General features: G+C 43.3%; 1 protein-coding gene across 1 annotated transcript in view; it reads left to right on the top strand.

Annotated features, from left to right (window-relative positions):
• Positions 1-14,528, top strand: part of LOC115463696 (translational activator of cytochrome c oxidase 1) — a 77,714-nt gene that overhangs the window by 7,798 nt on the left and 55,388 nt on the right. Inside the window, exon 2 of the mRNA XM_030194416.1 lies at positions 1,175-1,558. Within this exon, the coding sequence (XP_030050276.1) occupies positions 1,267-1,558 (292 nt within the window). The 5' untranslated portion in view covers positions 1,175-1,266. The remainder of the gene's footprint in view (positions 1-1,174; positions 1,559-14,528) is intronic.

Here is a 14,528-nt window from a genome sequence, read left to right as displayed (position 1 = left end):
TATTACTCTGCATTGTGTGCCCCCTGTCCACTCCACTCAGTACTTTATACTTCCTTTTTTTATGGGGACGGGCGGGGATGGAGGAGATCACTCACGGGGACAGGCGAGGACAGAGGAGATTACTCACGGGGACGGGTGAGATTCTGGCGGGGATGAGCGGGGACGGGTTTGATTCCGGCGGGGACGGGTCGCATTTCTGTCCCCGTGCAACTCTCTACTCTGATGTCATCAAGATAGCAGCTCAGCGTTCAGCTCAGTCTTTTAAAAACAGCTGATGCCGACATCCACCAATCAAAGACAGATTTAAATTAGGGTGGACAGTTCTAATTCTGCGTTCAACCCTATAGGAACGACTGTTTGCAATGCATAAATCCAAAATTGCTCATGATAATTCAACAATTTTTCCACATGGCCATCCTCCCACCCTGTCGTAATATTATCTGTTATATGCAAATGTAAATCTTGCCAATGATGATTTAATTGTTGCCAATGAGCAACCAAAGGGGCTTGTGCAGTCTCTGTAGTGATCCTCGATTTGTGTTCATTTAATCTCAGTTTGATAGGTTGTGTGCTCCTGCCTACATGAAGTAACTTTCAGGAGCACTCGGTAATGTATACTACATTACTACCGTTGCAAGTTGTATATTGTTTAGATTTTAACCTATGTCTTGTGTTAAGAGTTGTCCACTCAGTGTTGAACCCGAGTTGTGCTCGGTGTTACTGATTTGTCATGGACGCCTTGAGACAGCCCACGGTAGCAGAACTCTGGCCACAGTCGGTGTGACTGACTTTTCTTGCACGTTTGTGTCTACTATTAATTTAGAAGTCTAAAGCTAAGTGCTCTTTTCTCTCCTTTTCACCTTTTTTTGGATCGATGAATAATAAGATCTTCCTGTGAAGTTTTTAGGAAGATTAAACGAGAAAAGGGTTTTTTATGCCGATGAAGAAAATTTGACCCATGTTATTTCCTTCATACCCTAAGAATATACATTGGGTGGAGGTTGGGGTGAGAGTCTTTTTCCTTTTCTCATATTTTGCACTTCACAGGAATATAGTACTATGTCAAGTATCTTGCAGTTTGTATAAGAGAGGTTTGTTCTTTTGTTTTTCTGTGAACTAGATACTCTTATCCTTCTTTTGATTAACTCTTTTTTTCTACACTGTCATTTTACAGCTTATGCCACCTGTACTGGAATAAAATAATCTAATCATCTTGAAGAATGTGAAATGTGATTGGTTTAGTAAGGAGGAAGACAGAGATTTGAAATGGCTGTGGCTGCTGCAGTCTTTGGAAGAGTGAAATGGCAATACAAGAAGAGTTTACTGGCATCTCTACTGGGAATCCAGGCATCTTCCTTCAGATGTGGTTTTCCACTTGACTCTTGTCCTCAGCACAGTTCCTCTCAGTGCACACAATCTACAGGCCTCCACCTGTCCGCAACCACTTCAGCAGGGCACAATAAATGGTCCAAAGTTAAACACGTTAAGGGACCAAAAGATGACGCTAGATCACGCGTGTTCGCAAAGCTCTCAATGATGATAAAAATGGCTGTGAGAGGTAAGAAGGAGGGGAAAGTGACTGATGAGAGATGGGTAGAATTTAGTATGAACAAAAAAACAGCACCACGGGCCTTTAAAAATGGAACACAGTTCTTTAATGAATGAGCCTTGACAAAAAGACCCGACACGGGCCGTGTTTCGGTGACTAGCACCTGCGTCAGGGGTCACAGTGATGACGTGGAAAACTTGGGGAATAACTCGAATATATTCCTCTACAATATATTATTCCTTACCCCACGTCTCATGTAGTAAAAGCTACAAAGCACCAAGGCACTTTCACTTTTTTTTTTTTTTTTTTTCATCCATTTTGATACAGAAAGTGAAAGTGCCTTGGTGCTTTGTAGCTTTTACTACATGAGACGTGGGGTAAGGAATAATATATTGTAGAGGAATATATTCGAGTTATTCCCCAAGTTTTCCACGTCATCACTGTGACCCCTGACGCAGGTGCTAGTCACCGAAACACAGCCCGTGTCGGGTCTTTTTGTCAAGGCTCATTCATTAAAGAACTGTGTTCCATTTTTAAAGGCCCGTGGTGCTGTTTTTTTGTTTGGACTTTAGTTTGTACTTTGTTCCCTCTCTTTTGTTACATAGAATTTAGTATGAGACATTTATGTTTAAATCTTTTAATTTGACGATTTAATCAAAAACTTCGTAAACAACATTTCAACAGCTTATAAGACATCAGAGTGAATTACATCAGTCTATTCATTAATCGTCCCAAGTTTTGTATCTTATCCCCCCCAAACCTACTACTACTTATCATTTCTATAACGCTATTAGACGTATACAGCGCTGTACACTTGAACATGAAGAGATAATCCCTGCTCGACAGAGCTACCCCATCCCTTCCTGAACTTTGTCCAAACAATATAGTCTCAACCATTAAAAACAACTTAATTGGACCTTTAGACAGATACCACTATTATACAATATCCTACCAAGCCCTGTCACCTTCCTTCCTAATTCAGTACTACTCAGCCCTCAGGTGAATGTCTCAGAAACTCAAAGTCGGCACCAAAAAGGGGGGATGTTTGGTTCCTTATAATAGTGCGAGACATTTATAAACCATTTTCTGGGTAGAGATTGTTTTAATTAGATATACTGAACTCTGATACTGGCGGGCTGAAGATAGGTCTGGTTTCTAGGGTAACAAATATGAAAATTAGCATTGTTCTTAGACTTTATGAAAATATACAGTATTTCAGGAATATTAATAGTACATATTCTGTTTGTAGCCTTTAAGAATGTTGTGCTGTTTTGTTTCCACACACACATTCACACACTCTTTCTCTCTCTAAATGAATAGTTCGTTTTGATGGAGTTACTACAGCACGTGTAATCCATTAGGGCCAAACAGTAAGTTAGAAAATGAGGTAGCATGTACTTTAAAGTTTATGTCTATTTGATGATATTATTATTATTAACATTTGTATAGCGCTACCAGACGCATGCAGCACTGAACACCTGGCATAGAGAGACAGTCCCTGCTCAATAGAGCTTACAATCTAAAAATAATACAGACAGACAAGACAATTAAGGGCGAGGGAAGGTCCAGCTAAGTGATTTACAGCACATTGATGTATAGGATAGTATAGAATAGAGAGGAAACAAAAGGTGGAGGGGAGCCGATAAGTAAGGAGATGACAATATAATAGACTAGAGTAAGAAAAAAGGGAGTAGGTTGGGTCAGACATTACTGTTTCCCATGTCATGCCCTGTTGCAGTCCCATTGGGCAGAATAGTATTAGGATTCTTCATTGAAAGGATTTTTCAAACAAGTAATTAGTTGGGTGGACAGCAGAGCCTTGATATAGCTAGTTCTGAGCTATTGGGGCAGAAAGCTCAGCCTATCACATTAGGAGCAGCTTTGCCAATCACAGGGTTATACATTCGTCAGCTAGGCTGTAACATTGCACTGGTGCTGGGCTTCGTGGCGAACTGGTCCAGACAGAAGGAAGATTGGAACAGCCCAGAGGAACCAGAACTAGAGCCAGGACCTCAGGTAGGGAAGTGCAGAGCTAAAACCTTTTGGAGTGGGGTGGGAGTTCTTCATATTAAAGCTGGATCCGGATGTCTTTTCTGCACCTGACTTTGATGAGAATCAACATTGCCTGAAGCTGTTCAGAGGCAACCCAAGATAGGGAAGGAGTCCCACAGGCTGAAAAAGGTCAAGTTTATTATTTTTACTTAAAGTTGTATTGCGATGTTCTCCAAATCGTCTCTATAGACAAGAATCAACCTGCCCGTTACAGACTGCATGCCATAGTTGTAAGCAAGGGCTGCTGCCTCTCCCTCCTCAAAGCATGGGTTGACTGATATATTATACCCGTATAACATAACACTTCAGAATGAGCTCCTTTTTGAACTAGTTAAATTCCAGGTATATAATTTTCTTAAAAGGAGGAAAAGACCTCTCTGTACAGTTCACCGCTCAAGAAAAAAAGGTGTTTCTCAGGGCTATAACACATCAGTGGTCAGAAAAACCTCCTTCCAACTTTTTTTTAATTTTTAACTATCGAATTTCTAATTTGCACTAACCAGTATAAATTTGGACTTATCTTAAATGCTGGTGCAACATTTATGCCACAACTACAAAATGCTGGCGCCTGTTTTTGCCGTTGACTATCGCCATTGTTTCACCCGCTCAAGACTGTTTCCGGGTTTTTTCTGTTAAATAAAAGATGAAAAATCATTTACTTTTAGAACCAACATTAACTTATATACTTCTGTAAAACAGTTAATTGTTTGGATGGGTGCCCTTTTTAATAGGCGATATCAAGCTTTTAATATTTGGGGGAGGGTTTCTTTCCCCCCCCTACTCATTTTAAATAAAGCTGGACCTGAAGGATCTAGAAGTCCCAACTTTATTGTTCTTTAGGAGGGAAGGAAAAAGGGGAGGCCTTGTTCCATGAAGGGAGAGGGGGAGAACCAGAATGGTTTTTTTTTATATAACTATGCAGCGCCTGCATAGAAGTCTAATATTACTCGGGCCACACTGATTGAAAAAATATATATAGTTGGAAACATGTTAGTTGAAAGAGAAGTTCTAATCTCTGTACAAGGATATAGTGTGGATACTGTTATGTTTCTAATGGAAAATAATAAAACAAATTTGAAAAAAGAAAAAATATATATATATACTAGTAAAAAAGCCCGGTTTCTGATGCAAATGAAACGGGGGCTAGCAAGGTTTTCTTCAGAGTGTGCATGTGGGAGTGTGTGTCCCTCCCTGCCCTCTGCCCTCTCTCCCTCCCCCTCCCCCCTTGGAGTGCAGTCCTTCAGTGTTAAGTTTCCTGCTGTTCTGTGTTTGTGTTACAGAGAGAGTGAGGGCATCTCTCTCCCCTCCCACCTCTGAGTCCACTGTTACAGAGAGAGGGATTTCGTGCTGTGCTGTTTTCCTTCACTCATGGGGAAACTGGATATCTCTGGCGCTTCACACTTCCGGCTGGAGGCTTCTAGAACGTTGGTCTTGCCTTTTATATATATAGATATTTCAGGCAGAATGTTTTGGACTTTGCTTAAGCTAAGCAGGGTTAGCTAGTGTTGTTTTTTTGGATGGGTGATCTTTTTCTAACAATCTATACTTTTTATTTCATTTTATTTATATATATATAAAAGATATATATTTTTTCATTAAAGCCAGATCTGGAGGTTTTTGCCAGGATTCCCCACATGCAGCTTTATTATTACTCGGCCGGGGGGGGGGGGGGGGGGGGGGGGTGATGAATGGTCTTGTTCCTAAGGGGAGGGGGTGGAAGGGGGAAAAATTGGGCCTTTTTTGTTCTGGGGAGGAGGCCTTGTGTTTTTTTGGAAAGTGGGTGGGGTCTTGTTTTCAGGGGTTGGGGAATGAGGGAAGAAGGGGGAGCCTTTACTGTACAGCTCCTCATAGCAGTCTTTTATATTAGTCCAAACTGTGCTCAAAGAGCAAAATATTTCAGGCAAATATTTTTGGGCTTTGCTTCAGAAACTTAGCAGGGACAGTTTTTTTTTTTTTTTTTTACCCAAACTAAGCTGACTAGAAGTAAGTTTGCTAAACAGGAGTCGTATAGTAAAAAAAAAAAAAATTCCAGTTAATATTTAAAGCAATTTAACCAGACAGATGAGGCTGCTGCCATGTTAAATTGTTTGTGGCTAGCTACCCACCAATATACAGCAGCATTAGTTCAGTGGCACAGCCTAGTTGCAGGTGGGTAGGGGAGGAGCAAGGACTTAAGCAGCTATAGGCAATATTCAGTGCAGGTGTCTGCTTAGCTGGCCTGGCATGTAAGACCACATTAATAACAATCCTAACTTTACTGCCTTTACAGGCCAAGGCAGTATACAATCAAAATTTAATATAACGGAAGCAACTGCAATATAAATTAAAGATCACATAATACATTACCATCCTAACAAAGAGAAAGAATACATAATAGCTCATCAGTAAGCATTCACCAACCTAAATTACCTTCACCCTTTCATCAGGGCTTAGAGGGGGCACCTGGCTGATGAGGCCAAAGTTGTACCTGTCTTCTGACTATCCAGAAAAGCAAGAGGAAAAGCAAACCTTAAATGACCTTCATGCTTTAATATGGGCTTAGAGAGGTGTAGTCTAGCTGGTAAGGCTGGTACAGCTTAGGTCACCTGATTGGATGGACAAAAGAGGATGGAGCCAAAACAAACCTTAAAGGACCTTTATACTTATATCGAGGCTTAGAAGGGTATAAGCTGTCTGTTCTGGTGAAATCAGCTCTGGCTGCCTTGTTATGCAGACTGGGATGGATCATGGTGGTATTTCTCTGCCTTCATTTTGGTTAGCTATGTGGATGCTGGCATTAAATATTGGATATCGATCGGAAACATTGCCTGTGCTGTCCCCTGCTCTCCCTCCCCCCAAACAGCAGCCTCTTTTATTTCTTCCCAACCCTGCCCTGAAGAATAAGGTCCTCCTCCTTCAAGATCAAGGTTCCCCTCTCGCCTCAAGAAGAATAAGGTGAGAATTACACCTGGATCCAGCTGAAATCAGAATCTAAATGGCTGTTTTAGTGTTGGAATGTTTGCCAGAGAGTTAACATGATGAACCTGTGATACAGGGTTGATAACTAATGTTTTTATTTCTCTCCCACCCTGATACCATTAATTTTCTTACAGCTACAACTAAGAGAGTTAATGCACCAGTGGTTATCTACAGGGGGGCCTGGGATCTCCAATTTGGGTCTGGGGTCTCCCAAAATTGAGGTGCTGTGTGCTGCTTTGACTGGCGGAGATCCCCAAGCCCCACCAGCGAAAGACCACCTCTATGCAAAGCCTGGAAGTTGGTCACGCTTTTCCTGGGCTGCAGCTGCCATGGCCACGCAACACCTCCCCCCCCACCCCCCACGCTTGGCTTTTTGTGAAATTCAACATGTGCAGGGGGTGGTCATCCTTCACACATGCTCAGTTTCACAAAAAAACAAGCGTGGGGGGGGGGGGGAGCAGCTGGTGTGGCAAAGGCCCAGGAATGGCGCCACCAACTGCAGGGCTTTGGATGGAGGAGGGCTTCTACTGGTGGAGTTTGGCGAACTCCACCGGCTCAGGTATTTGGGGTTGTGGAAGGGTGGGACAAAATTTTGTTTATTTATTTTTATTTGTTACATTTGTATCCCACATTTTCCCACCTATTTGCAGGCTCAATGTGACTTACATAGTACCGTAAAGGCGTTCGCCAATTCCGGTATGAACAAATACAGTAATGTGGTAGAATAAGGTTCGTGTGTTCAGACACATTAGGGAATCGTAGAGAAGAAGAGTTATTATATGTCCATTACGAGCTTTGGTTTTCTTGTGTTGCAGGGTACAGGCATTTAAGTTGGGTCGGTAGGGTATGGGTTTTTGAACAGGTTAGTTTTTAATGATATCCGGAAGTTTAGGTGATCATAAGTTGTGTTCACGGATTTTGGTAATGCGTTCCATAGTTGTGTGCTTATGTAGGAAAAGCTAGATGCATAGGTTGATTTGTATTTGAGTCCTTTGCAGCTTGGGTAGTGGAGATTTAGTTATGTTCGTGTTGATCCTGTTGTGTTTCTGATTGGTAGGTCGATGAGGTCTGTCATGTATCCCGGGGCTTCGCCGTAGATAATTTTATGAACCAGGGTGCAGATTTTGAAAGCAATACGTTCTTTGATTGGGAGTAAGTGCAGTTTTTCTCAGAGGGGTTTGGCACTTTCGAATTGCGTTTTTCCAAATATAAGCCTGGCTGTCGTGTTTTGAGCGGTCTGAAGTTTCTTTATAATTTGTTCTTTGCATCCCGCATAAATTCCGTTGCAGTAGTCTACATGGCTTAGTACCATTGATTGTATCAAGTTGCGAAATGTTTCCCTCGGGAAGAATGGTTTCACGCATTTAAGTTTCCACATTGAGTGGAACATTTTCTTTGTTGTAGATTTCACTTGGTTCTCTAGTGTGAGGTTACGGTCGATTATAACACCGAGAATTTTCAGGCTGTCTGAGATAGGGAGGGTATAATCTGGGGTGTTTATGTTTGTGGGTTTGTTCGTATTGTATTGGGATGAGAGGATGAGACAGTGTGTTTTTTTCTGTGTTGAGTTTTAGTTGAAATGCGTTTGCCCATGAGTCCATGATATTCAAGCTGAGCTTGATTTTGTTAGTGATTTCTGTCAGATCACGTTTGTAAGGAATGTATATTGTGACATCGTCTGCATAGATGAAAGGGTTAAGGCCTTGGTTGGATAAGGATTTGGCTAATGGGGTCATCATTAGGTTGAAAAGAATCGGTGATAGTGGTGATCCTTGAGGTACTCTGCATTCTGCTTTCCACAGTGGTGATATGTTTGAGCTTGATTTCACTTGATATGTTCTAATGGTTAGGAAACCCTTGATCCAACTAAGTATGTGTCTGCCAATCCCGAAGTAATCTAGGAGTCTTAGTAGTAGTTTATGGTTTACCGTGTTGAACGCACTGGACATGTCGAATTGGAGGAGAAGTATGCTTTTGCCTGTTGCTATTTCATGCTTGAATTTGGCTAGGAGGGTAATTAGTACTGTTTCAGTGCTATGGAGGGGGCGAAATCCTGATTGTGATTCATGTAATATTGTGAATTTGTTTATATAATCAGTAAGTTGTTTGGTTACCATGCTTTCCATCAGTTTGACCACCAGTGGGATTGATGCTACTAGGTGGTAGTTAGTGATTTCGTTTGATTTTTTTTCTTGGGATCTTTTGGTATTGGGGTGAGTAGGATGTTGCCATTTTCCTTAGGGAAGAGACCTTGTTGAAGCATGTAGTTTAAGTGGGATGTAAGGTCTGCTATGAAGCGGTGGGGGGTGGATTTTATTAGGTAGCTGGGGCAGGTATCCAATTTACAGTGAGAGTTGGAGAACCTATTAATCGCCTGGGTGACTGTTTTTGCGGTGAGGAGAGCGAAGTTTGACCATGTTCGGTCCGCTGGGTATTCACCAGGGGTTGGGTCCAAGCCAGTGATGAAATTTTCGATATCGTTGTTGTCCTGAGGTAGCATGTTACGTAGGTTTGCAATTTTTTCATTGAAGTATTTAGCAAGGTTGTCTGCAGATGGGATGTCTGTATTGGTTGTGTTGACCAAGGTGATGTCTAGTAGTTTGTTCACGAGTTGTTCCCTCCCCCCACTTTGGTCTTGGGGGCTCCCCCAATATCCGAGGTCTGACTATGTGCCTTTAATGCACTTTATTGCATAGGAGTTAAAGTGGTTGCTGTTAGTCCACTTGGATATGTAGGCATAATGTTAACCATCTTGCCAGATATTTGTGACCTGGATTGGCCACTGTTGGAAACAGGATGCTGGGCTTGATGGACCTTTGGTCTGTCCCAGTATGGCAATACTTATGTACTTATGTACAACAAGTTGTGGGTGATACCGTTTTATTGGACTAACTAGGATCTTGTTCTGTGTGCCAAAAGCAGCTTATATTGTGGTGTCTTGCAGAGTTTTTTTTTTAATATCTTTATTGAAGAATGGCACAACATAATAGTCAAACACTTTGACTATTATATTGTGCCATTCCATGCTCAGCGCGGTGGAACTCCCACTTAGCCATCTGGATCATACTGGCTCTCCACTCAGCCAAGGACGGGGAATTGCTCCCCACCCAGTGATGAAGAATTACCTTTCATGCCAGCATCAGTTCTACTAGTACAAATCTTTGCTGGTACTGTAACAGTCCTTGAGCATCCAGAGCCCCTCCCAACCTCAGAAGCAGGGTTGCATAGGACCATTCGCACTGAGTGCCCACTATCTTTTCAGTGACATCTAAAACTTCAGCCCAGAAAGTTTGCAACTTAATACACTCTAAGAAGTGATGAGCCGTTGTACCCCTTCCCACCACACACTTAACACATAGGTCTGTGTCCCAAGTGCCATAGTCCTCCCCCTGCTTTTTGAGATGTACGAATCATGCAGTATCCTAAATTGCATCTCCTGCAACTTCGCATCTGAGGTGACTTGAAATGCTAAACGAAAACAAGATGTCAGGTCTCTCCCACTCACAGTTTCCCCAAAACATTCACTCCATTTTTTTGCTAATTGCTCAATGGGGCTAAACTCCCGGAATTTCTTTCCCATCCTATACCACACTGAGAGTTTATTTGCTACAGGGGGCAGCTGCATAAACATTTCATCTAGCTGGGTAAAAGTTGGGTAACGGCCCCCCTGCCCCCATAGAGATGACAATACTAGGAGATATGAGAATAAAAAGTTGGCAGGTAACTCCCACTTCTTCTGACACTCCCCAAAAGATGGCATCGCCTCTGTACCCCTTTCCAAAAATTGCCCCACATATCTGCACCCTCTTCTCCCAGACACTAATACCCTGTCCTGCGGTGAAATCTGGATTTTTCACCAATTCCAAGAAGGGCAGTGCTCCCACTGCACCTCCCTGTTTTGAGCGCTACCAGGCCCACGCCCTACGCAGCAGCTGCAGTAATGGCGATATAGTAGGCTCCCCAGCCTTAGCATGCAGCGCATTAAAAGACCGTATATGGTGATGCTTCATGCTCCCATAGGCCCGCTGGAGCATATTGTGATTCCCCAGTATGTAATTCATGCAACATAAGTAATGCCACATTAGGAAAAGACCAAGGATCCATCGAGCCCAGCATCCTGTCCACGACAGCGGCCAATCCAGGCCAAGGGCACCTGGCAAGCTTCCCAAACGTACATTCTATACATGTTATATCTGGAATTGTGGATTTTTCCCAAGTTCGTTTAGTAGTGGTTTATGGACTTGTCCTTTAGGAAATCGTCTAACCCCTTTTTAAACTCTGCCAAGCTAACCGCCTTCACCACGTTCTCCGACAACGAATTCCAGAGTTTAATTATGCGTTGGGTGAAGAAAGTTTTTCTCCGATTTGTTTTAAATTTACCACACTGTAGTTTTATTGCATGCCCCCTAGTCCTAGTATTTTTGGAAAGCGTGAACAGACGCTTCACATCCACCTGTTCCACTCCATTCATTTTATATGCCTCAGCCGTCTTCTCCAAGCTGAAAAGCCCTAGCCTCCTTAGTCTTTCTTCATAGGGAAGTCGTCCCATCCACGTTATCATTTTAGTCGCCCTTCTCTGCACCTTTTCCAATTCTACTATATCTTTCTTGAGATGCGGCGACCAGAATTGAACACAATACTCAAGGTGCGGTCGCACCATGGAGCGATACAACGGTATTATAACATCCTCACACCTGTTTTCCATACCTTTCCTAATAATACCCAACATTCTATTCGCTTTCCTAGCTGCAGCAGCACACTGAGCAGAAGGTTTCAGTGTATTATCGACGACGACACCCATATCCCTTTCTTGGTCCGTAACTCCTAACGTGGAACCTTGCATGACGTATCTATAATTTGGGTTCTTTTTTTTTCACATGCATCACCTTGCACTTGCTCACATTAAACGTCATCTGCCATTTAGCCGCCCAGTCTCCCAGTCTCATAAGGTCCTTCTGTAATTTTTCACAATCCTGTCGCGAGTTAATGACTTTGAATAACTTTGTGTCATCAGCAAATTTAATTACCTCGCTAGTTACTCCCATCTCTAAATCATTTATAAATATATTAAAAAGCAGCAGTCCTAGCACAGACCCCTGAGGAACCCCACTAGCTACCCTTCTCCATTGTGAATACTGCCCATTTAATCCCACTCTCTGTTTCCTATCCTTCAACCAGTTTTTAATACACAATAGGACATTTCCTCCTATTGACCCTCCAATTTCCTCTGTAGCCTTTCTTGAGGTACCTTGTCAAATGCCTTTTGAAAATCCAGATACACAATATCAACTGGCTCCCTTTTGTCCACATGTTTGTTTACTCCTTCAAAGAATTGAAGTAAATTGGTCAGGCAAGATTTCCCCCCACAAAAGCCGTGCTGACTTGGTCTCAGTAATCCATGTCCTTAGATGTGCTCTGTAATTTTGTTTTTAATAATAGCCTCTACCATTTTCCCCGGCACCGACGTCAGACTCACCGGTCTATAATTTCCCGGATCTCCCCTGGAACCTTTTTTGAAAATTGGCGTTACATTGGCCACCCTCCAATCTTCCGGTACCATGCTCGATTTTAAGGATAAATTGCATATCACTAACAGTAGCTCCGCAAGCTCATGTTTCATTTCTATCAGTACTCTAGGATGAATACCATCCGGTTCAGGAGATTTGCTACTCTTCAGTTTGCTGAACTGCCCCAACGAAGTGCAGCTGCTACATTATATAAGCGCAAATCTGGGAGATTCACTCACCCCCTCTTTCTAGGGCTCGTCAACTTAGAGTAGCTTATCCGCGCCCTACGATTTGACCAAATGAAAGAAGACACTATACCCCTATACGTCTCCTCATCTTGCCTGGCAACCCACAGAGGCATCATCTGAAGAGGATACAATAATTTAGGCAGTAACACCATCTTTGCCAGGGCAATCCTACCCAGCAGAGACAAAGGAAGGTCTCTCCAACTATTACACACAGCTCTAATACTAGCTATCCGATCCCTAATATTCTTCTGGTACCTAATTCCAGCATCTAAGTGAAGGAACATACCCAAATATTTCAGGGGGCCTCGATTCCATGCAAGGGGGAGGTTAGACTACTGCAAGTCGCTTCTGACTTGTCAAAATTAATCCGTAACCCCGAAAAGGAGCCAAATTCTTGAATAAGCTTCACCATGACACCTACGTCCTGGGAAGCATGTTCCAGAAATATTAACATGTTGTCTGCAGACAGATTAATCTTATAGTCCTGGTCTCCTACCTTTATACCTCGAAGGGCTTCAGACTGCCGAATGTTACATGCCAGGGGTTCCAGAGACAGTACAAACATCATAGGAGATAGCGGGCATCCCTGTCTCGGCCCACGCTCTAGTGTGAAAGAGGGGGTAAGCTGTCCATTAACCAAAATCTGCGCCATAGGCTTAGAATAGAGCGCACGTACTCCTGTTAGAAAATTTCCCATGCTTCCAAACTGGGGCAAAACCCAAAATAGATTATCCCACAAGATCTTATCAAACGCCTTTTCAGCGTCTAGACTGGCAATAATCGCATCCCCTGGCCTACCCCTCCCTCACCTGCAAGGCACTTAGCGCTCTCAGTATGTTGGTGGACGCGTACCTACCAGGCACAAACCCAGTTTGATCTGCATGCACCAGTATAGGCAAGACCTTCACCAACCTGGCAGCCAGTATACTCACAAATAGCTTGAGGTCCTGATTTAAGAGGGTGATAGGTTGGTACGACCCCAATAACTCGTATCTCTCCCCGGTTTGGGAAGAACCACAATGGTGGCATGTGCCAACCTCCCTACATCTTGCTCCGGTTGAAATAAAGCATGGCACAATGCCTGGAAAGGACCCAGAATATGGTGACCCAATATTTTATAAAATTCAGGGCCCAGCCCATCCGGTCCCGGTGCTTTTGCTAGTTTAAGGTGCTTCAATACATGCATCATTTTTGTACCTGATATCGGGCTATTAAGGGCCTCCAACTGAGCCGGGGTCAGAGCAGGAAGATCCAGCCCACTGAAAAAACTTTCCCTTTTCCTCGTATCACTACAGCCTTTATCGTACAAATCTGTATAAAAGTTTACAAAGGCACTGTGAATGTCCCTTTCACTGCTGACCATCCCCCCACCGCCTTGTCACACTGTTTCGTCGAGGATCTGAAGGCGACGAAACAGTGTGACAAGGCGGTGGCCGTAGCGAGAAGGTTGCTAGGCTGTATAGAGAGAGGTGTGACCAGCAGAAGAAAGGAAGTGTTGATGCCCCTGTACAAGTCGTTGGTGAGGCCCCACCTGGAGTATTGTGTTCAGTTTTGGAGGCCGTACCTTGCTAAGGATGTAAAAAAAATTGAAGCAGTGCAAAGAAAAGCTACGAGATTGGTATGGGATTTGCATTCCAAGACGTATGAGGAGAGACTTGCTGACCTGAACATGTATACCCTGGAGGAAAGGAGGAACAGGGGTGGTATGATACAGACGTTCAAATATTTGAAAGGTATTAATCCGCAAACAAATCTTTTCCAGAGATGGGAAGGCGGTAGAACGAGAGGACATGAAATGAGATTGAAGGGGGGCAGACTCAAAAAAAGATGTCAGGAAGTATTTTTTCACAGAGAGAGTGGTGGATGCTTGGAATGCCCTCCCGCGGGAGGTGGTGGAGATGAAAACGGTAACGGAATTCAAACATGCGTGGGATATACATAAAGGAATCCTGTGCAGAAGGAATGGATCCTCAGGAGCTTAGCCGAAATTGGGTGGCGGAGCCGGTGGAGGGAAGAGGGGTTGGTGGTTGAGAGGCGAGGATAGTGGTGGGCAGACTTATACGGTGTGTGCCAGAGCCGGTGGTGGGAGGCGGGACTGGTGGTTGGGAGGCGGGGAATAGTGCTGGGCAGACTTATACGGTCTGTGCCCTGAAAAGACAGGTACAAATCAAGGTAAGGTATGCACATATGAGTTTATCTTGTTGGGCAGACTGG

Source organism: Microcaecilia unicolor, chromosome 2, assembly GCF_901765095.1.
Source record: "Microcaecilia unicolor chromosome 2, aMicUni1.1, whole genome shotgun sequence".
Lineage (NCBI taxonomy): Eukaryota > Metazoa > Chordata > Amphibia > Gymnophiona > Siphonopidae > Microcaecilia > Microcaecilia unicolor.
Note: the sequence above shows the minus strand (reverse complement) of the source record. Positions and strands in the feature narration are given on the sequence as shown.